The sequence below is a fragment of the Momordica charantia genome (genome assembly GCF_013281855.1).
Source record: "Momordica charantia cultivar OHB3-1 chromosome 10 unlocalized genomic scaffold, Mcharantia_2.0 BLBB01000010.1, whole genome shotgun sequence".
Taxonomy (NCBI): domain Eukaryota; kingdom Viridiplantae; phylum Streptophyta; class Magnoliopsida; order Cucurbitales; family Cucurbitaceae; genus Momordica; species Momordica charantia.
Genome location: NW_028275158.1, coordinates 7809505 through 7829066, shown reverse-complemented (window position 1 = coordinate 7829066; position 19562 = coordinate 7809505). Strand labels below are relative to the sequence as shown.

The 19562-nt window shown below is 34.1% G+C and overlaps 3 protein-coding genes and 1 non-coding gene across 7 annotated transcripts; 3 read left to right on the top strand and 1 right to left on the bottom strand.

Annotated features, from left to right (window-relative positions):
* Nucleotides 1–755: 755 nt before the first annotated feature.
* Nucleotides 756–4686, top strand: HGO (homogentisate 1,2-dioxygenase). Of its 2 annotated transcripts, none has more exons than XM_088119272.1 (9): nt 756–1190; nt 1281–1511; nt 1824–1921; nt 2267–2434; nt 2587–2762; nt 2941–3010; nt 3150–3304; nt 3629–3712; nt 4093–4686. In XM_088119272.1, the coding sequence occupies exons 1-9, from the start codon at nt 979–981 to the stop codon at nt 4330–4332; spliced, it is 1434 nt and encodes a 477-aa protein (XP_087975398.1). In that variant the 5' UTR covers nt 756–978; the 3' UTR covers nt 4333–4686. The 2 variants fall into 2 exon arrangements, with proteins under 2 accessions (XP_087975398.1, XP_022142871.1); XM_022287179.2 differs by having other exon boundaries at nt 760–1190; nt 1842–1921.
* Nucleotides 4687–5484: 798 nt separating this feature from the next.
* Nucleotides 5485–8102, bottom strand: LOC111012794 (uncharacterized). Of its 2 annotated transcripts, XM_022287060.2 has the most exons (6): nt 7802–8100; nt 6912–7703; nt 6698–6790; nt 6204–6352; nt 5913–6114; nt 5485–5805 (listed from the first exon to the last, which is right to left on the bottom strand). In XM_022287060.2, exons 2-6 carry the CDS (start codon nt 7539–7541, stop codon nt 5632–5634), a joined length of 1248 nt encoding a protein of 415 aa, XP_022142752.1. In that variant the 5' UTR covers nt 7542–7703; nt 7802–8100; the 3' UTR covers nt 5485–5631. The 2 variants fall into 2 exon arrangements, with proteins under 2 accessions (XP_022142752.1, XP_022142754.1); XM_022287062.2 differs by having other exon boundaries at nt 5664–5805; nt 5913–6109; nt 6912–8102.
* A 3730-nt stretch (nt 8103–11832) lies between these two features.
* Nucleotides 11833–11906, top strand: TRNAI-UAU (transfer RNA isoleucine (anticodon UAU)). The gene has a single exon. It is a non-coding gene; the product is annotated as a tRNA-Ile (tRNA).
* An 83-nt stretch (nt 11907–11989) lies between these two features.
* Nucleotides 11990–19475, top strand: IQD10 (IQ-domain 10). Of its 2 annotated transcripts, XM_088118577.1 has the most exons (6): nt 11990–12255; nt 13120–13212; nt 14153–14248; nt 14998–15216; nt 17365–17478; nt 18995–19475. In XM_088118577.1, exons 2-6 carry the CDS (start codon nt 13138–13140, stop codon nt 19271–19273), a joined length of 783 nt encoding a protein of 260 aa, XP_087974703.1. In that variant the 5' UTR covers nt 11990–12255; nt 13120–13137; the 3' UTR covers nt 19274–19475. The 2 variants fall into 2 exon arrangements, with proteins under 2 accessions (XP_087974703.1, XP_087974704.1); XM_088118578.1 differs by lacking the exon at nt 14153–14248 and having other exon boundaries at nt 11991–12255.
* Nucleotides 19476–19562: the final 87 nt, after the last annotated feature.

Genomic DNA, 19562 nt, shown 5'->3' with positions numbered 1-19562 from the left:
GTCAAAGACGAGCTCAGTATATTCAAGTCGTTTTCGGTGAATACTGCGTACCTCTCGGTTGGGCGGAGTGTCCCTTTTTATAGGCAGGCGGGAGCAAACAGGGTTGTTGAGTGGTTACGACTGGCGGTTATTGCTGTCGGGCCCCCCAGGTCGATGGCATGCCTCGAGGTTGGATTCCTCAGATTGGATCTGTTCAGCTTGGTATAATCTTCCTTAGCCGAGCTGAGCTTGTTTGACGCGTATTGAACTCAATTTCTCACCACCAACACTTATCTTTTTTATGGTCGTATCAAATTATCATTTATTATAATTATAATATCACTATGCTACACCAACATTTAAACAACGGAGACTTATTAAAATTCAAACTAAAAGTATAAAGAGATGTAATGGAAAAATTTTAAACTATGGAGACTAAATAAATAAAATCAACACTAAATTTAATTATAGGGATCAATACATACATAGTTAAAGTGAATATATCAACGATATTCTCCTTGACCCGACACTATTTTAAAATCATGGAATTTTATTCTAGAATTATAGAACCAACGAGTTTATTAAAAGGTCGAATTACCAAGTTTTACGTGTGAATTTTTAAGTGGATGAGATCGGTCGAGTATTTACGTGCTAAAGAGGTGAACTTTGACATAAAATTCACTTTTATAAACTTTATAATGGGAACTAATAGATGCATAAACAACTTTAGAAACCTATCAAAAAAAAAAAGAAATTAAAACTTTAATTGGGGGATTAGAGGATAATTAAACTGTTTCCCAATTTCGTCAAAATGTCACCATCAAGTTCTGAGTTCATCTCTATTTTTCTTTACGGCGATGGTGAGCTCCCCAAACGCTATATGACGTACTGGTTTTGATCGTGAATTCAGTTACGTGGGGAAACTTTCCGACGACCGGGACCGCCGCCAGTTCTCCGGCGCCGCCAAATCTCTGCAATCGATCTTCGTCGTCATCTCCAATGGCTGCTCAATCGGTCAACGAATCGGACGGCAGAGATTTCCCTTCCGACCTCGCCTACCAGTCCGGCTTCAACAATCATTTCTCGTCGGAGGCGATTCCCGGCGCTCTTCCTGAATCCCAAAATAGTCCTCTCATCTGCCCCTACGGCCTCTATGCTGAGCAGATCTCCGGCACTTCATTCACCTCGCCTCGAAAAGCAAACTTGCGCAGGTTCTCCTCCTTCATCTTCTCGCGTAATCGGTATGGATTTTTCTAGTTTCGTCGTCTTTGTTGTGTGAGCATTTCTGTCTTGTTGCGCAGTTGGCTGTATCGGATAAAGCCCTCGGTCACGCATGAACCGTTTAAGCCACGCTTGCCTAAGAACCAGAAGTTGATCAGTGAATTTAATGATTCGAGTTGTTCCTCGACTCCGACTCAGCTCAGGTGGAAACCGGCGGATTTTCCTGATTCGCCGGTAGATTTCGTTGATGGACTGTACACTGTCTGTGGAGCCGGCAGTTCGTTTCTTCGGCATGGGTTTGCTGTTCACATGTAATTCAGTATTCCTTTTACCTTTTCACTGCCTTTTTAGCTTGGTACTTTTTCCGACAATCAGTAAATTTTGTGGGGGAAGTTTTGTTTGTCAAATTTCTTGGTGGGGTAATTTATTTTGTCAGATTAGATGTGATGTGCCTGAGAGTTTGACTCTCTTCAATTTCAACGGGGTTTGTTCCTTACTAACAGAAAACTTAAAACACCCAAAAAATGATATTCTGGATACTATTTTTCAGCATTAGTTTGGGAAGAAAGCAAATAAAGATGATTTTTACACTGGTACTTGGTTGAATGCTATGACTGAAACAGGATTGACCATTTCCATAGGTACACAGCCAATAAGTCGATGGAGAACTGTGCGTTCTGTAATGCTGACGGCGACTTCTTGATAGTCCCTCAGAGTGGAAGTGAGTTACTACTGCAAATTATTTTTCATTGAAAATTATGAACATCGTGGTCTTGGGGTTGAAGCTGATTCTATTATTATTATTTTAGATTTGGAAAATATGGTTCCTTTTAGGTTCATAGTATGTACATTGAGTGCGTTATGTAAAGCTGATTCCATTTGGTGAAAGAGATGTTTGAGGGTAATTGGTTGATCCTTTTTATAGTTCAACTTTTGGCGACATAATCGTAGAACTGTCTTTGCATTATCTTGTCATTGAGCTCTGAAAGTCTCTAATCCGAACGGAATTATGTTATTGTTTTATAAGATATCAGGATTAATCTCTTAGAGTACTCTTATCCTGTAGGGCTGTGGATTATTACAGAGTGTGGAAGGCTGGAAGTTTCTCCAGGTGAAATAGTGGTTTTACCTCAAGGTTTTCGCTTTGTTGTTCATCTACCCGATGGGCCATCACGTGGCTACATAGCTGAGATTTTTGGTAGTCATTTTCAGCTTCCTGATCTTGGACCAATAGGTATCTAACCTCTTGTTATCTTCTTGACAGCAAGTAATTAAGGTTTTGACCATATTCCTTTCTTCCTTTTTTCCCCAAACGTAGGAAGTGGTTGTTCAGTTTGCATTTTCACCTAATGTCAGCATTGAGGGGTAAATTTTATTGGCATGTAGGTGCAAATGGGCTTGCTGCACCAAAGGATTTCCTTGCCCCTGTAGCCTGGTTCGAAAAGAGTTTTCGTTCTGGTTATACAATTGTTCAAAAGTTTGGCGGGGAACTGTTTACTGCAATACAGGACTTTTCTCCCTTTAATGTAGTTGCTTGGCATGGTAGTTATGTTCCCTATAAGGTGGGTCACTTATGCTGTAGCAGCTAGGCTTCACTCTTGTTTCTTCTTGTGAAATTCTAGAAATAGGCTTCTGCCTATACTTTCTTACAGGCTTTTAGCTGTTTATGTAATATTATAGATTAATGTTAAGTGCTGATCCCACCTCAATAGACCTGAAAGTTGATCCTTCTCCTTGCAGTACGATCTTAGTAAGTTCTGTCCTTACAATACTGTGTTGTTTGATCACGGTGATCCATCGATAAATACAGGTACGTATATATTAATTCCTTCATTCATTTTGCTTAAACGTTCTCCATTGAATTTTACTGCTTTAAAATCCTTGATCTTTTCTTGAATTTCAACTGTTTATTCAACTGTTTGAATTATCATACTGCTGCCCTGTTGCAGTGTTAACAGCACCAACTGATAAACCTGGAGTAGCATTACTCGACTTTGTCATTTTCCCTCCAAGATGGCTTGTTGCTGAACACACATTCCGTCCTCCATATTACCATCGCAATTGCATGAGTGAGTTCATGGGTCTGATTTATGGTGGCTACGAGGTAAATTTCGCAATTTCGTTTTAGATAATGAGGTTGGACCTAAATGTTTAGAGAAGAAAGAGAAGTTGCTCGCTTTATTATTACCCTACTTTGATTTTCATTCTATTCTAATTTCGGATTAGTATCTTAGATGCTCTTAAAAGTCTCTCTTTGCCTGTTACCTTAATTAAAATGTTGTTTTTAGCAGAATATTGGATCTGACTCCCCTTTATATGATACTACTTGTGATGGTTCTGGTTCTAGATATCAAGGGTTATTTTTCTTTTTATAGCTGAGTTTTTTTTCCCCTATCAAGATCTTCAGAATTTCTGATCCATTTTTCAGGCAAAAGCTGATGGGTTCCTTCCTGGCGGTGCCAGCCTTCATAATTGCATGACTCCCCATGGTCCTGATACAAAAACATATGAGGTATGCATTGCTTCTTATAAGTTCCATAGTTCATTCAATTTTCACAACATTCAAACTTTCTACCATACAATTTTCCTTGGTAGGAATTTTTTATTACAAATTCAACCTCCCATAGAAAAATATCGCATGTTTTTGAAGTTGAAGGTATGAACCGTAGAAGTATTGTTTTTCTTCTATAATTGGTATGATTCGTGAAATTAGATGTTTGTGTTTGGTTCATCTTTTTCAATTCTATAAATAGCGATGAACTTTCTTTACTTGGCAAGCTACAAAATTGGTCACCTCATTCTTAAAACTGTTCATGGTTTTAGTTTTAGTCAAATCCAACATTTATGTTTTGGTGAAAAGTCAATGATCTGGTAAATGTTCTCTTGATTCAGGCTACAATTGCTCGAGGGAATGAGGCTGGACCATATAGAATCACCGACACGATGGCATTTATGTTTGAATCGAGTCTGATCCCTCGCGTATGCGCTTGGGCTCTCGAGTCTCCATTCATGGATCGCGACTATTACCGATGCTGGATAGGACTGAAATCTCATTTTACGAACAAAGAAACTAGAGACACTGATCCAAAGAAGGTAAAAACTGAGGCTGGAAACGGAAGACAAATTGGGTAAATATATATTGGATGGAGATCGTGGATTTCATGAAAAAGGGCTCCATCCAAAGTGTATATAGGAATAAAATGATGAATAAGTGACCACACAAGAAAGAATGTGCTTTTTGCTGCTATGGCTGTGGCCTGTTTATAGCCCGAGGAGATCCCCAACGTCCTGATTTCGTGCCTCTCCTCCCTCAACCCCAACAACAATTTATTAGAAATGAAAATAGTCCCGCTTTTATTGACCCCTTCCTGATAAGAAAATACATCTTCAATATCGTCAAATGATTCCATTTAAAAGAAAGTACAACCCTCTTTGATTAGTCTTGAATCGGACGTTATTACTTATATCCCATGATATGTTTGGTCATTTACCTGTATTTCCTCATTTGTTTCTGTTTATAGATTACTTTCGTGACATGTATTTTATATCTTTGAAGATAAAAGAAAAAGTTTAGAAGTTTAGGAGTTGGCTCATACACTACAGATATCAATATATTTTATTATTATTATTGTAAAGAAGTCTAATTGATTATGTTCTTTGCTTCTTAATCGTTTTCTTGTAAGTTACAATGATGGAAACTGAAATGAATATGGTTTTACAGAATTTCATGAAATTGTTATTTATTTGTTTAATACTTCAAAGCTTTTAGAAATTACAACAGATACCGAATACTCGAGAATATATATAATAATATAAAAGACGATGCAAACGAGAAATTAAATTTGGGAGCATATCAAGCAGTTTGATCATAAAACTTGCAACAATATGTAAGATATCAAAAAGAAAAAATTAAGAGTCAAAATTCTCAGCTAATCGTGACAGGAATCATACTGAAACATTATCATTTTTCCAACTTCACAAAGTGAACAATATATGAATTGACGTTAAGTCTGATGAACAAGCAGTAAATCTATTAGGAAGAGATGATGATGTCCAAATTATAAACTTAATTTAATTTGCTACCTGTTTGGATTTATTTCTAATATGTTGTCAAGTGTTAACTATGAAGGTGAATTCTATTAAGTTCTAATTCCTTACAAATCAAAATTTACCATAGGTTTAGATTCAGTAAGTTTGTTATGCCTTGAGATAAAAAATAATTTCCCCAACTTGATTCTATCTCAGTTTGTTCAAAATTTACTACTTGTTTGCTTTAATACCTCGTGCATGCTAATTTTGTTAAATCATAAATGTAGACTCAATGAGTATATCCGAATAGAGAAGGAAACTTTAACATACCCTTGCATGATCTTAAACATATTGACTACTCTGCAAAAAGGTTCCAAAAGCAACAGGTACAAACTGTGGTGATTATAATTTCAGATTAAGATCGACACTTCCATCTTCAACATTGAATCTGCCCAAAGTTTTGGGAGATGCCTGGCCACTTTGTGCGGTTAGTGGCGGGAAAAAGCGGTAGTATGGCTGAAGTCGATTAGACCAACTCGGTTCAGGATGGGGACAGGTCGGGATCTCTATGCCTCCCTTCAACAAATCAATGTAAACAGAAAGAATTATCAGAATGCACAAAGAAACACCAACTCGGTGTATTAATGATTGGAAATGTTGATCTTTTTAGCTGTTTGTCGTACTTGAAGAGGTAGCGATACGATATCTGCAAACTCGTGGTTACTATCCACAGCATGAACTGAAAGGTGCTTGAGTTTTGAGCTTTGGCACATCCACATGGTTGCTGGAGTGGATAGTGTGAGCATATCTCCTTTGAAAGCATTTCCTTTCATGTTTTTCTTTGAATTTGGTTCTGAGGATGAAGACGAGCAAGATGGGCCTTCTCTGAATAGTAAAAGACAAGATTTAGACTCCTCTAAGCTCATCTCACAATTACAAGTGTTAAAGGAAAACAAGATGAACATTTGACAAACCCGAGAAATGGATAGCTATAGAGGCAGATGTTACTACATGAAGCGGATTCATCTGATCTCATAGGAGCAGCCATAGGAGGTCTGCAGTTGAAAGAAGGGCCAGCTGGGTTGTCCATGAAAAAGGAATATGGTCTCTTCATGCCAAGCCTCTACACCACATATGAATAGACAGTTCAGTTAGTCACCGACTCACCGTGTCTCGGGTGGTACGGGGCAATGCATTCTCATTCAAAATGCAAAAAGTACTTGCTAGTATAGTATGCATAAGTGAATTTTTGAAGCACGAAATTCAAAATTTTCCACAGTTCAATTAGAAGGAACTACTTGAAGACTAAAAATCTTCAAAATTTTATACCAATAGTAAAAATCCCCTACAATTTGTAAGTGCTATGACATTGATATGTTCGTGTTGAATGAGTTCCATCTGGAAATAGGACCTTGATTTATCAGAGTCAACATAATCATTTATGAATCTAATTATATAAGCCTTCTACCTCTGGCCAGACTGGAGTGCAGTTGCCATAATAGCTTTGGTTTGAAGGGGGCTCTGTAAGGAAGTTTAGCAGGGACATCGACGAAACATCCACCTGCAAATTTCACCAAAATATCCATGAAGATTAGTTATGAAAGTCCATAATTTATTCAGTCCTATAGTACAGAATTCAAATGGGATTCCGTAAAGCAAACAAATCAAAGGTGCATAATTACCCCTGCAGAGGAAGATAGCTGATGTTGCCCTGAGGAAGGCCATTCAAGGTTGGATTCATTGGGCAAACCAAAATTGGATCGAAATGCCAAGTTGGAATCAAAGACTGAATCGTCCTTTTGAAGATTGAAGTCGAGGGGATTCCATGGTTTATGGACCTCTCTTTGCCCAAGTACTGGCATATCTGACCATTCAGTCTCAAAACCACCATTATTCAACCTAACCACTGGACTGCAATTGCCCATGTTTGGATCATCAATATTGCGGCTAGTCAAAGGCGACCTGAAAACAAAATTTGATGGAGAAAAACTGGCTGGAGATGCAGAGGTAAGTGGAACAGAACTGGAAGATTGCTTCATGGGATGCAAATTTGGAGCTGATACAGACAGCTTACAGGAGGTTTTGGCAGACGATAAAGAAGAAGGAGGTGAAAAAATTGCAGGTGCATTCTTCTTTTGCTGTTCTTCTAGCCTGATTTTCTCAAGTTGTGCCACACCCAGCCCTCTCTGTGGAGCTCTCCTTTGTTTCGACTTCCTATTAGAATATTTTCCATTACCGCCACCAATAACACCAAACCCTAAACTCCCATCACCTACAGCACTATTATGAGCTTGATCTTCATCATGCGCCATTCTCGCCTATCTTCCATCTAATTCTTCACCCACCAAATATTATCACTCCATAAAATTCGAGACAAACCCTGAATTCAGACATGGACAAACACGAGATAGGGCTCTATTTCTGGACATTTCAGTAGCTAGAAAACCAGTGATGTACCGTACATTTGTGAATCGCTGAGTTCATGAAGTTGTGGGAGCGAAGTTGATGGTGATTGAAATTGAAAAGTTAAATCGCAGAAATGGAATCGAAAGAGGGAAGAACAGGAACTTACCGGGGGGAAGGCAAGAGAGAGAGTAGTGTGTGGAAGAAGTATCGGATTTGTCTCGATCCAGTTGGGTTTTGTCTGGGAGGAAATCGAATTCGAAAAAAGTGGGAGGAAGCCATTAACATGTTTTCAGGGAAGTTAAATCGGGCAAATCTAAAAGCTCTATAAATGAATAATCTTGACACTTTTTTCCCGCCCAAATCCTCGGTCTACTCATCCACTTCCTTTCTAGACCCTGAAATTTCTCCCTGTGTTCCTCTCTCTCAAATTATGGTTACAACTTGGAATTCTAAATTGGAAGAACTTTCCAATATCACTTGCCAAATTATGTTATAAATACTTCATTTTCCTTCTTTGCATTCCTTTTTCAGTTTTTATTTTTATTTTTTTGTTTTTTGGAGTAGGTTACTAATGTTCTAGATGGTGTGTTTAGATTGGGTGCAAGTGGACGAAAGTTGGCTGGGTCAATGTGAAATCAATAGAGAATTTGACGAGAGCATATGAGTTCGAATCTCTCCACTCATTTGTTGTACTAAAAAAAGATTAAATCATACAAATTTATTAGTTTTTCTAATACAATAAGTGGGGATGGGAATTCGAACTCATAACATTTTTGGTCGGAAATAGGTATCTTAACCAGTTGAACTATGCTTGAGTTGACACTTATCAGATGTTTTTAATAGCAAATCAACTGCTTGATAATTGGATTTAAGAAGACATAAGTTTAGAGAGGGATGTATGGCGCTTGGGTGGGGTTGGTTGAGCTCGAACCAATGAGGGTTAGATTTGACATGATTTTTTTGTTTGGGTATAGTATGTGGTTCAATTCATTTTTTTAAACCAAATCGAACCAAAAGGAAATCGAGCACACCCAAATGTATTTAAAAAAGCATACTAAACTGGGTGGTTCAACTCAATATAGTTTGGTTTCTCGATTTATTTAGTTTTCTACGTGCCCTTAAACTTTCAGCTGCCTAAGTAGGCAATGCTACTTTGTAGGATTAGTGGGAATTTGCACCAGTTCTGACTTTTTGATAGAAGATACATGTATTAACCACTATACTTAGGTTCGCGTTGGTGGGGTGTTTCGAACTTTCTAATTGGACGATTCGACATAATTATGATAAACTAATGGTGAATCAATGTTTGATATTATTGGTTATTTGAATTATTACTTTTACCCTTAGTTAAACAAATATTTAACCCTAATCAAACTAAAAAAAACATCAAAAGTAGCCCAATTCATTACTAAAAAAATCAAATGTGGAATGTTTAACAAAATGACAATAACCAAACCAATAACAAAGAGAGGTGAGTTGATGATATCAAAATGATTGAAACTTGAAATCTCCCTTTTTTGTGCCAATTAGAAAAAGCCCATACCTTTTCCAAAGGGACCCAATACCTATAATATGCTTAATTCATTTTGTTGAAACAAAAATACATTTACTTCTATATTACATATATGTTCAACTCAATAGAGCTTTCGTGACATAACAATCTCATTAGTATCATAAGAATGCATCTTTAATAGCTTGAATACTTTTAACTCAAACTTCAATTCTCTTATTATTGTTCTTAATTAAAAATTATAAGAAAGCTATAGATAACACAAGTGATTCAACAAATTTAGATTCCTATAACCGAGTGGATAATGATGGACAATAGACTAAGGAGCGAAAGACACTCAGTTGTTTGCTAAATCAAAGAGAGCAACATAATATCGAACATTGTTCGTTACAGTGTAGAGCTGGAGCAAAAAAATTTAATAGGAAGGGACAAAATTTTACGTGTTAAGTTTTGTATATAAAACATTTCAGTTCTGAAAATTTAGGAAGGAAGTAAGAGATGAAAACTACAAATGAAGGGGAGAGAAACTTACCACTCTAACCTCGTATAGATGAGACAAATAAATTTTGTGATGTGATATTATAGCAGGTCTTGTTGGTTGAAAAATGTGAATTCATATAAAATTTTAAAATATTAATTTGATTGAAGAGTCGAAGGGAATAGGATTACGTTTGTGAATTTTTGCGACTCCTTTGATAGTCCAATCACATATAAGTAACTTTTAAGTTTTTCTTTTGTTATTTCTCATTCATTGTAAAGACATTGGTAAACTTTAATTAAATGATAGAGATAATGGAAACCGTCTAATGAAACTTGCAGAGATAAATGTATTAAATAAAAAACCACTCAACGAATCTAGATTTTAATGTCGGATAAAAAAAATTGGAGGAAATAATGACGGGCAAAGTGAAAAAAAAAGTGGTAAAATAAAATAAAAAATTTATAAGTTTCAATGTTGCCTACAACGACGGGCTACGCCAGTCATTAATTACTGCCAAACATAAAAACTTACAGTAACACTTGAAACAAGTCTGACATCGTTTTCTTTTAATGACAGGTCATGCCCCTCATTAAAATCTGATTTTGTAATAGTGAATTAAGGTTAAATCCAAAAGAGTAACTAAGAACAATAAATTTGCTTGTGTTAAATTTTATTTAATCATATCGACAAAGGATAGTATTTTATATATTAAATGAGTGCATTTGTTTGATGATCTAAAAATAAAAATATGAAATTAGGTAATTAAAAAAAAGGTTGTATTTTATGTTTTTAACATTCTTGAACGGTGGTAGATTGAAAATTGAATCACAATTTATAAAATTTTTCCAATTTATTTAGTAATATATTTGTAAGCAATAAAAATACTATAGCTACCCACTAAATATTTAGTTGACTTTTTTTTTCAAAAATATATATTTTGTTAAATCTACAATATTATTAATTATATTAATAATATATATTATATGGTACAAAATATTATAATTAATATTTTACAATTTACAATTTATTATATTTTACATGTTTTTGTTTAGTAAAATTAAAATGAGTTTATATCATGAAATAGTATATTTTCTAAAAACAAAAATATAAAATAATATATTTATCAAAATTTTTATATATTTTTAACGTAATTATACATTTTAAAGTTTCAAATTTAAAATCATAAAACACTGCAAACATAAAAATGCACTTTTATAAATACAAATGTGTCAAATCGTCTAAAAATAAGAAACGTAAATGAGAATACAGATAGATCTAAAAGATTACTCTTGCAAAAAGAAAAAAAAAATTAAATGATCAAATAATTGACACTGCTGTTGGGTATCTCACAAAAACTATGATTGGATCCTGACGTGGCATATATAAGTTGAAATAGATCCTCCATTATATGGATATGCACCCTACATTATGGCCATTGCCTAGAAAATAAAATAACTAAGGAACATGATTATCATAAACCCTAACGTATCCACGTGTAATGTAACATTGCATTGCTAATCCACGCAATCATGTAATGCCTCTTACAAAACGTAATCATTAGCCTTATTGTGGTGCTGGTTATAAGATTGGTTATGTGATGCTTATATTTTACCACATGTGTTGGGCACGCAAAGACAAGAACATAACTTATCGACTGTGTGCTTGTTTTTCATTTTTTCCATCTGCTCCGAAAAGAAAAAAAATTCTCCAAACAATTTTGTCTTTCCTGCACTCTTCATGTCTCTCAAACTTCACTTATTGTGCTCAATGCTCAATTGAATTGCGTTTTGTTCTGGTACTTTTATATTCATCAATTGAATTGTATTGTGTAAGGGGAATCACGTAAGTGACTATGTAAGAGACTAACGCGATGTTACATTCCACATGATCGCGTTAGGATTTATGAATGCGTTTTTAAGTTATCTAGTTTTGCTATGTGATGACCAATAATACTTAATGATTGCATGGATTAATAGCCTATACACTAAAGAAACTAAAATGCTACTTTTAAAAAAAAACAAAAAAAAAAACTAAAAGATGACGTATTATGACTTTGTTTAATAGCTAATTTACGCAAAATTGGGATTTTAAATTTCGAGTTTCTATTTTTTTAGTATAATTATTATCATATTGATTTTCGTAATTTAGTATTATTATTGTTGTTATAAATTTAATTAATTACGTGAGTCTTCATTAACATCAACATGGTCCCGTAGCTCAGTTGGTTAGAGCGTTGGTCTTATGAGCCGAAGGTCGCGGGTTCGAGCCCCGCCGGGACCATATTTTTTGTTTTTTAAATTTAAATAATATTTTCACAAATATATATTTATTTTCTAGTTTGCTTTTGCAATTTCCAATTTCCATGGCAGCGCCTTGCTTTCTCCAATTACTCACTCTTCTTCCTCACTCCGCCATTAGAGAGGTGACCCTTCATCTTCCAAAGATGAAACTGCATCTTCGTTTTGGTTAAGTTGTCAGTTCCAAAACCATGTTCATTGATGGAGCCCTGCTTCTTCTTCTCTCTATCTCTATGCCTTTTCTTGCATTCTACTTCACCTTCTATTTCTACTCCCTCTCCCCCCCCCCCCCCCACGATGCTTGACGCTACGATCTTGCTTGTTCTCTGCTGGTAAGCTCTCGTTCCATTTTAGGATGATTTATTGTCTCACTGCATTTTGTTTGTTCCATTTTGAGAAACGCAATGGCGGAAGAGCAATCATCTTCGTCCGTCTTTATTCGGATAATGGTTATGATGAGAGAGGAATTTTTGTTTTTGGTTGTGATGTGATTTTGTTTCAGTTTTTGTGAGGATTCTCTTATTTATTCTGATTTAGTTCCGTTTTAGCTCTCTATGAACGAAATGGAGGAAGAGCAATTATCCATCCGGTATAATGGTGATGATAAGAGAGGAGTATTTGTTTTCGGTTGTGATTTTGTTTTAGTTTTTTGTAATGATTCTCTTATTTCTTCTGGTGTCGATTAGTTCATGGTTATTGGTTTCTTCTGCATTTGGGGACTCTGGGTGGGAGGAATGGCGTGCACTGTTGACTCTTCAGTAAAGCACATAATCTATTTGTTAAAATGTCTACGAAGAGTTGGAATATGAACTTTTAATTTACCTGCATTTTCCATTTTATTAGCATTTTGGTTTATCTTTCTGCACTGTACTTCCATTTTTAGATTGTCTAACTCTCTGTGAACGCAATGGATGAATATCAATCATCCGGTCTAATGGTGATGATGAGAGAGGAATGTTATTTTTTGTTGTGATTTAGTTCTAGTTTTTGTAACAATTCTCTTAATTCTTTTGATGTCGATCAGTTCATGGTTTCTTCTGGATTTGGGGACTTTTGGGGGGGGGGGGGGGGGGGGTTTGGCGTGCACTGTTCACACTTCAGTAAAGCACAGCACGTGTTCTATTTGTTAAAATGTCTGTGAAGAGTTGGAAAATGAGCCTCTAATTTATGCACTTTTAATTTTCCATTTTGATTAGCATTCTGGTTGATTACGGATGAGTCCAGCAAACTGTTTTTGGACAATATTCAAGCAACGAAAGGTGAAGCGAGTTACAAGCAATGGAGAACAGGTAAGCTTTCTCTTTAGTTTGTTATTTCTTAAAGATTGGAGAAATAAAGGAAGACTATAGAAACGTTCCTTTAACCATTCTTTCTAGTGGTGGTTTTCCAATGAAGTTGGGAAGGAATTGAGGTACGGATGTTGTTGTAAGGATATTCATGGCAAGATAACAGAAAAAGGAAAATCCGGGAAGGCATTGTGAACATGTCAAGAACTCAGCTTGACTTCATGCTCTATTATATATATATATATATATGATGAGTCAATTCTGATCAAATCCATCTCCAACTGTACATGTTTGTATATTGCAAAGTCTTATATTTCTGTTTGTTGGGAATTTAGCAGACATGTACATGTGGTATAACTAACTCACTCATTTAGAAATGAAATTCATACCGACTATGAACTTATTGCTGACCTGGGAAAGTATTTTCTGTTTAGAAATTTCTATGTTGTACAAAAGAAAATCATTAATTTGCTTGGCTGTCGAAATTACTCATTCAGTAAATTATTTGGACACTAGGAATCCTATATCCTCTCCTCTGATAGGGTTTTAATCTTTTACTTTGTACTTTGTTTCTGAGCTTCATAATTTATTGATCATTTCTCTACAACATTTTGTTTTACATACAAATACATATGTTCCTGAATGAATTATGATTTTCTGAGGGAGAAAGTTATAATATCACGAGAGTTAATTTTTCATAACAAGTATTGTGGCAGGTTGTTAAACCTTTCTGTCTTTTGTTTTCATTTGACTGAATTTCTCATGAGAAGAAGTCGAGTTTGAAAAAATATTAGTTTGAACAAAAAATGAATGAAATTAATGCCTTTGTAACTCACTTCACCTTTTTGCTTATTGTCCTCTCCCAAATACCAACACCAAACTTGCACATATTTTATCGATATTTCAGTTATTGTAATTTGCTGTATCCCTGTTCTTGGGTCAGGTACACTTAGATACTGGAAAATCCAGTGGTTCCCCAAATGGGAAGAGTGAAGATCTAGCTGCATCTCGAATTCAAAATGCATTTCGGGCATTTACGGTACATCGAATGTGCTAAATAACTTGTTACCCAACATTTTAGTTTTCTCGCACAGATATTCGAACGAGCTGTTTCCCATAACTTTACCATGCTGCTTTATGACATTTTCCAGCTCCCTGGGATCCATTTTTGTAGACTGATTTCCCCTTATAGTAAAGTAAACAATTAACTCTTGTGTTGCATCTTTAGAGAGCAGATTCAGTGACTCACATCCTGTATTTTGGTAATTTTTTCGATAGCATCATTTGAAAGTGGTTCCCACTTCTCATTTCATGGTCCTTGATTCCTTGACAAACGATAACAACACAAATCATAATGTTCATGTTTCTTGTGAACTAGCAGAGAAGCTTGAATCGAACTACATTGATTCTGACTCAGCATGATGATGATTTTGATTGAGGCTCCTTCATTCAACTTAAGCTATTATAACTTATGATGCAGAGACAATATCTTACATAGACATGTTTAGAGTTCAGTTTGTTCCAAAATTGCATCATTCTTATTCTAGTCGATACTCAATATAGGCTGGAATGGAAGATTCATATAAAGATGGATTCTTCAGGCATTATCTTGTCAATTTTGAGCCTTAGCCGCTCACACTACTCGTGATTGCTTAGCATATAATTTTGTTTGAACTTTCATACTAACAAATCTGTAGCCCAACTTATCCTATTATATTTATGTGAGATGCAAAAATAACAATTGTACCATTCATCCTTGATGACATAGTTTAATCTTTTGTCATCCAGGCCAGAAAAATTGTACATAATTCGAAGGGGCCAGAGAGATTCCAGGATATAATTCAAGGTGAAACAGCTACAAAGCAAGTATTAAGCTTCATTCATTCATGGAGCAGAATGCAACAGGAAATTGGAGCTCGTAGATTATGTATGGTCACAGAATATCGAGTCAAGCAAAAGAAACTGGAAAATCAGCTGAAGCTTGAGGCTAAAATTCATGAACTTGAGGTAAGTACCAATGACTTTCCTACATGAATTATTGAACATTCTGAATCTCTTTTTGAGAACTCAATTTTTCTAATGGAAGTCTAGTACTCAATTCTCAATTAGGTCATTATCTAAAAACATGTTAACATCAAGTGTATTACATTATTATTTTATTAACATATTTTGGACACATGACATGTTACATGGACATTCCACTTGAAAAGAATAAATTTTATTAATTGGTGGCTCCGATTTTGTTGATGGGTAGTTTGAGTTTTATGTGTCAAATAGAATTCAAGTATGTTTACTCGTCCAAATATGTTAATAAAATAATAATTTAATGATTTTATCAGCTTTATTGTTTAAAAATTTGAACAATTTTTTTGGGGACTTAATTGAGATTTTTTAATACATTAAGGGTCAAATTGAGAATTTTAAAAGATTGAGGACTAAATTGAGAATTGAGTAAAAAGAATATGGACTATCTTGTATGTTTAGCCTAACTTTTAGTCCGATCTTGAACTTTCCTATTAGTTCATTTTTCTAACTAAACTTGGAAATGTTCTATTCTAATCCTTACACGTTAAAATATTTTGTTTTAGCCCATAAATTTTACCTAAGATGATTTCAGTCCTAAATTTTGAGAATCATATAACAGAAAAATCTAAATTTATTATGAAGTCAGACCCTCTCTTACTCAACTAGATATCTACGTATGAATCAAATAAAGAAAAGAACCAAATATCTACCCATAAAGTAAATATATAAAAGAAATGTCAAAATGAACAAAGACGTACTACAGAGATTTTTGTTAAATGGCTAATATCAAATCAATAACAATAATTAAAAATATTTTTTATGTAAAATTCAAGGATGAAGATGAGACATTTGAAAGTTTGGAGACAAAGACGAAGTAATCATCAAAGTTTAAATATCAAAATGTGAATTTACAAAAATTTTAGCCATATTTAAAATTTACAAGAGGTTGTTCAGTTTAAAGATCCATGCTTTTTTTTTTCCTTCCTTCTCCTTCCTTCTTCCTTCCTTAAGTACAACATGTGGGGGTGTCGAACTCATAACTACTTGATTGGAGATATATGTCAATTATCGTTGAGCTAAATTCGCTTTGGTTCAAAGATCCATACTTAGTCGTATGTCAAAAATAATTACAGATGTTGAAGTTAGTTAATTCTGTTAATTACTTCTAGTTACATGATTGATTAATTAGTACATGATTAATTAGTAGTCGTTTTTGTTGTATTATTATTCCTTCATTTTAACAATCAATAGCTCATCCCATTAATATGTTGATTAGTGCTTTAATTAGTTGTTTTGAAATATTAATTAATTTTTTCAAATTCCAATTATCACATTGTGAAAATGAAACACACGCCAATCTCGAACCGTCCTACATGTTTAACATAGCTAGGATTTTAAACCACTAGGAGGACTTGGTCCAAATCATAGCCATGAAAAGTCGATAAATAAAAAGTTGTTTTTTAGCTAAAGATGCGAATTTTGGTTCAGTGTGCCTGTATTCATAAATTTTTTTTAAAGGGAATAATTTATATGAGGGTTGTGGATGAACGTTTTTAATATCTTTAAATTGTTTGTTTTTTTAGCCTTTTATATATTACTGATGAAATATCTTAAAGATTATTTTCAAACTATAAAAAGTTTAAATTTTGTTTCAAGTCAATATATAATTTGCCATTTGAAAATTTATGAGACTTCATTTGATCACCTCTTTTCTTTTATTTTATGTTCTGAAAAAAGAGCTGGTATCATTTCCATCCTGATTTGTTTTAAAATTTTGAAATTATTGTCAGACTTTGAATTCCATATGAAACAATTTTAGTAGATGAATTCAAACGATTTCATTGGTACACAATTATGTAATCATTGTCATTACTATATTAAAAGAGATTTGGAGAGAGAGCTTTTTATTTTTCTTAAAGTCTCTTGTAACTTTATTTAAAGTGTATAGTATCCTCTCTTTTAACTTAATTATCAATTTATTAGCTGTCTAAATATAATTAATTAGACTAGAAATTAGTAACTCTCTTTATGATCTTAAGGTTTACATTTCTATCTCAAGAATAGTAATTCTAAAAAGAAAAATTTTAATTGACTAAAGACATAATGTTAGGCTATTTTTAATCATAACAGATAGAATGGTGTGGTGGGTCTGAAACAAAGGAGGAAATCCTTTCTAAGATTCAACAACGAGAAGAAGCTGCTGTGAGACGAGAGCGAGCCATGGCTTATGCATTCTCCCATCAGGTATGCTTCATCGATTAAAGTGAGTAATACATTTTGAAGTATATAAATTTGAAATTTTGATATTTTAAATTTAATTGAAAAGGTTGAAAAAACCAATTTAAATCACATCTAGATTCTTGAATTTATAGGTTTATTTTAAGGACTGAAATAGACAAAATTTGAAAGTTTGTGATAAAATGAAATTTAAAATATATATATTGAATAAATTGGTGCATTTGATTTTTAAAAAGTTCTGTAATTAATATTTATTATTATAAACTAGTATTGATGATCAATTTAGTTACAATATTTTCTATTTTCCATTGCAACGTATATATATATGTTCTATACTTTTGTGATTGGAAATAGTGTAATACAACTAGAGATACTTTACTCGAGGAGCTAAAGCTGAGCATAGTTTAGTAGTACTAGTATATATCTCCAACCTTAACTGACCTGTTAGTTAGTAAATCGATTATTAATTTGAATGTAATATGTGACCTCCAATCATAAATTACTAAAAAATCTTAAACCTAATATAATAAATTATCCATGACTTTAAGTGGTAAAGCGTTGATCGAGTAATTTGACCTTAAAAGGAGAAATTTTATTTAGATTTAATTTTCCTTTTAGTCCCAAAATTGTAAACTTATTGCTTTTGATTATTATATCTTCAATTATTCTATGTTGATTTTTGAATTTTTCATAAATATTCTTAGCTTGTTTTGATCCTTACACGTAAACCCTTGCATTGTGTTTAATAAAAGTTCTTCAGCCACATGTTTTCAATTTGATGTTTGACTCAGTCATGACTAAAACAAATAATATTTCAACCTTTGTTTTATTTATTTATTTTTAGTACAAACCGTTGTTTTTTGTCATTATCTCGAATTAAGTCATGAATTGACTTTAATTTAAATATTAATTTACCTCTTGACGAGATTTCTTAACTGACTTTAGTTTCTTAAATTATTGCGTGCTCAAGTTATTATATCATTAAATAGTTGACTGTATTAGATCATCATTTTCCTTTTTATCCATCACTTGTTTAAATAATTCGATGATCAAAAGCGAACATAAACAAATATTGTTATTTTTGTAGGTATTATATAAAACTGACATTTTAAAAGGCCAAGTTTGATACTCAATTCTTTAAGCTGTTTTCCCCCATATAGATATGGCAACTCTTTGGCCCTTTTGATTGACATGGACATGTTTGCTTTCGGCCATTTGGTTCGTAGGGATCCATTTCGCTTTTAACCTGTTTTCCCCCCAAAATATTATGAAAGTTAAGCACAATGATAGTTAACACACCGAACAGTAAAATGAAGCTACTTTTTACCAATTAAGGAGAGCTAATAAGTCAATGCAGAGAGGCTCCATACTAGTTGGTAAACAGTAATTTTACACATCAGTCGACAAACAAGAGTTATTTCTATCAGCTTGAAATCGGTTCTGTTTCTCTGTAAATAACTAGGTTTTCAGAGGAATGTTGTAAACTTTTGTTATGTCATTCTAATGGTGAATCCATCTGCAGTGGAGGGCCAACTCCATCTTACATGTAAGTCCGACTTCATTCAGCCTTGACAAAGAAAATTGGGGATGGAGCTGGAAGGAGAGATGGATTGCTGCTCGGCCATGGGAGATTCGAGCTAACGCTCATCCCACCATTCCAAAGAAGGTGCAGATGAAGAAAACAAGCAAACTCGAAAAAGTCTTGACAGGACAACCAAAGGTCTTAAACTCAGCCAGACATTCTTTGTCAAATGGCAAGGGAAGTTCAAAGGCCAGAACTTCTGCTATATCCGACCACTGAAACAAGCTACAAGAGGTTGAAGGTCATTTTCTGTATATAATCACCCAACCCATAAACCACGACTGACAAATTCAATGATATATGAATTTGGTAGTTCTCATTATATTTTAACTTGGCTTGCTTTGTAGTGTGAATCTCTGTTATTTTGCCAAATAAGAGAAAAAGTTTCATGGCTTCCATGGAAAACATGCTTTATACTTCATGATTTCATCATATTCTTCATCCTAGGGCATTTCCTTGATTAGTTTGCTGTTCTCAAGAAAGAAGAATACATGGAGTCTGGACCAAA

What these genes read in the sequence shown, in the direction of transcription:
- HGO (XM_088119272.1), top strand. Translation starts at nt 979, where the DNA reads ATGGCTGCTCAATCGGTCAACGAATCGGACGGCAGAGATTTCCCTTCC. An exon ending in CGAAAAGCAAACTTGCGCAG is followed by an intron (nt 1,191 to 1,280) that starts GTTCTCCTCCTT and finishes CTTGTTGCGCAG; the next exon opens with TTGGCTGTATCGGATAAAGC. An exon ending in TGATTTATGGTGGCTACGAG is followed by an intron (nt 3,305 to 3,628) that starts GTAAATTTCGCA and finishes TCCATTTTTCAG; the next exon opens with GCAAAAGCTGATGGGTTCCT.
- LOC111012794 (XM_022287060.2), bottom strand. Translation starts at nt 7,541, where the DNA reads ATGGCGCATGATGAAGATCAAGCTCATAATAGTGCTGTAGGTGATGGG. An exon ending in GCACTCCAGTCTGGCCAGAG is followed by an intron (nt 6,353 to 6,697) that starts GTAGAAGGCTTA and finishes TATGTGGTGTAG; the next exon opens with AGGCTTGGCATGAAGAGACC. An exon ending in TATAGCTATCCATTTCTCGG is followed by an intron (nt 6,115 to 6,203) that starts GTTTGTCAAATG and finishes TTTACTATTCAG; the next exon opens with AGAAGGCCCATCTTGCTCGT.
- IQD10 (XM_088118577.1), top strand. Translation starts at nt 13,138, where the DNA reads ATGAGTCCAGCAAACTGTTTTTGGACAATATTCAAGCAACGAAAGGTG. An exon ending in CTAAAATTCATGAACTTGAG is followed by an intron (nt 15,217 to 17,364) that starts GTAAGTACCAAT and finishes TAATCATAACAG; the next exon opens with ATAGAATGGTGTGGTGGGTC. An exon ending in CTTATGCATTCTCCCATCAG is followed by an intron (nt 17,479 to 18,994) that starts GTATGCTTCATC and finishes ATCCATCTGCAG; the next exon opens with TGGAGGGCCAACTCCATCTT.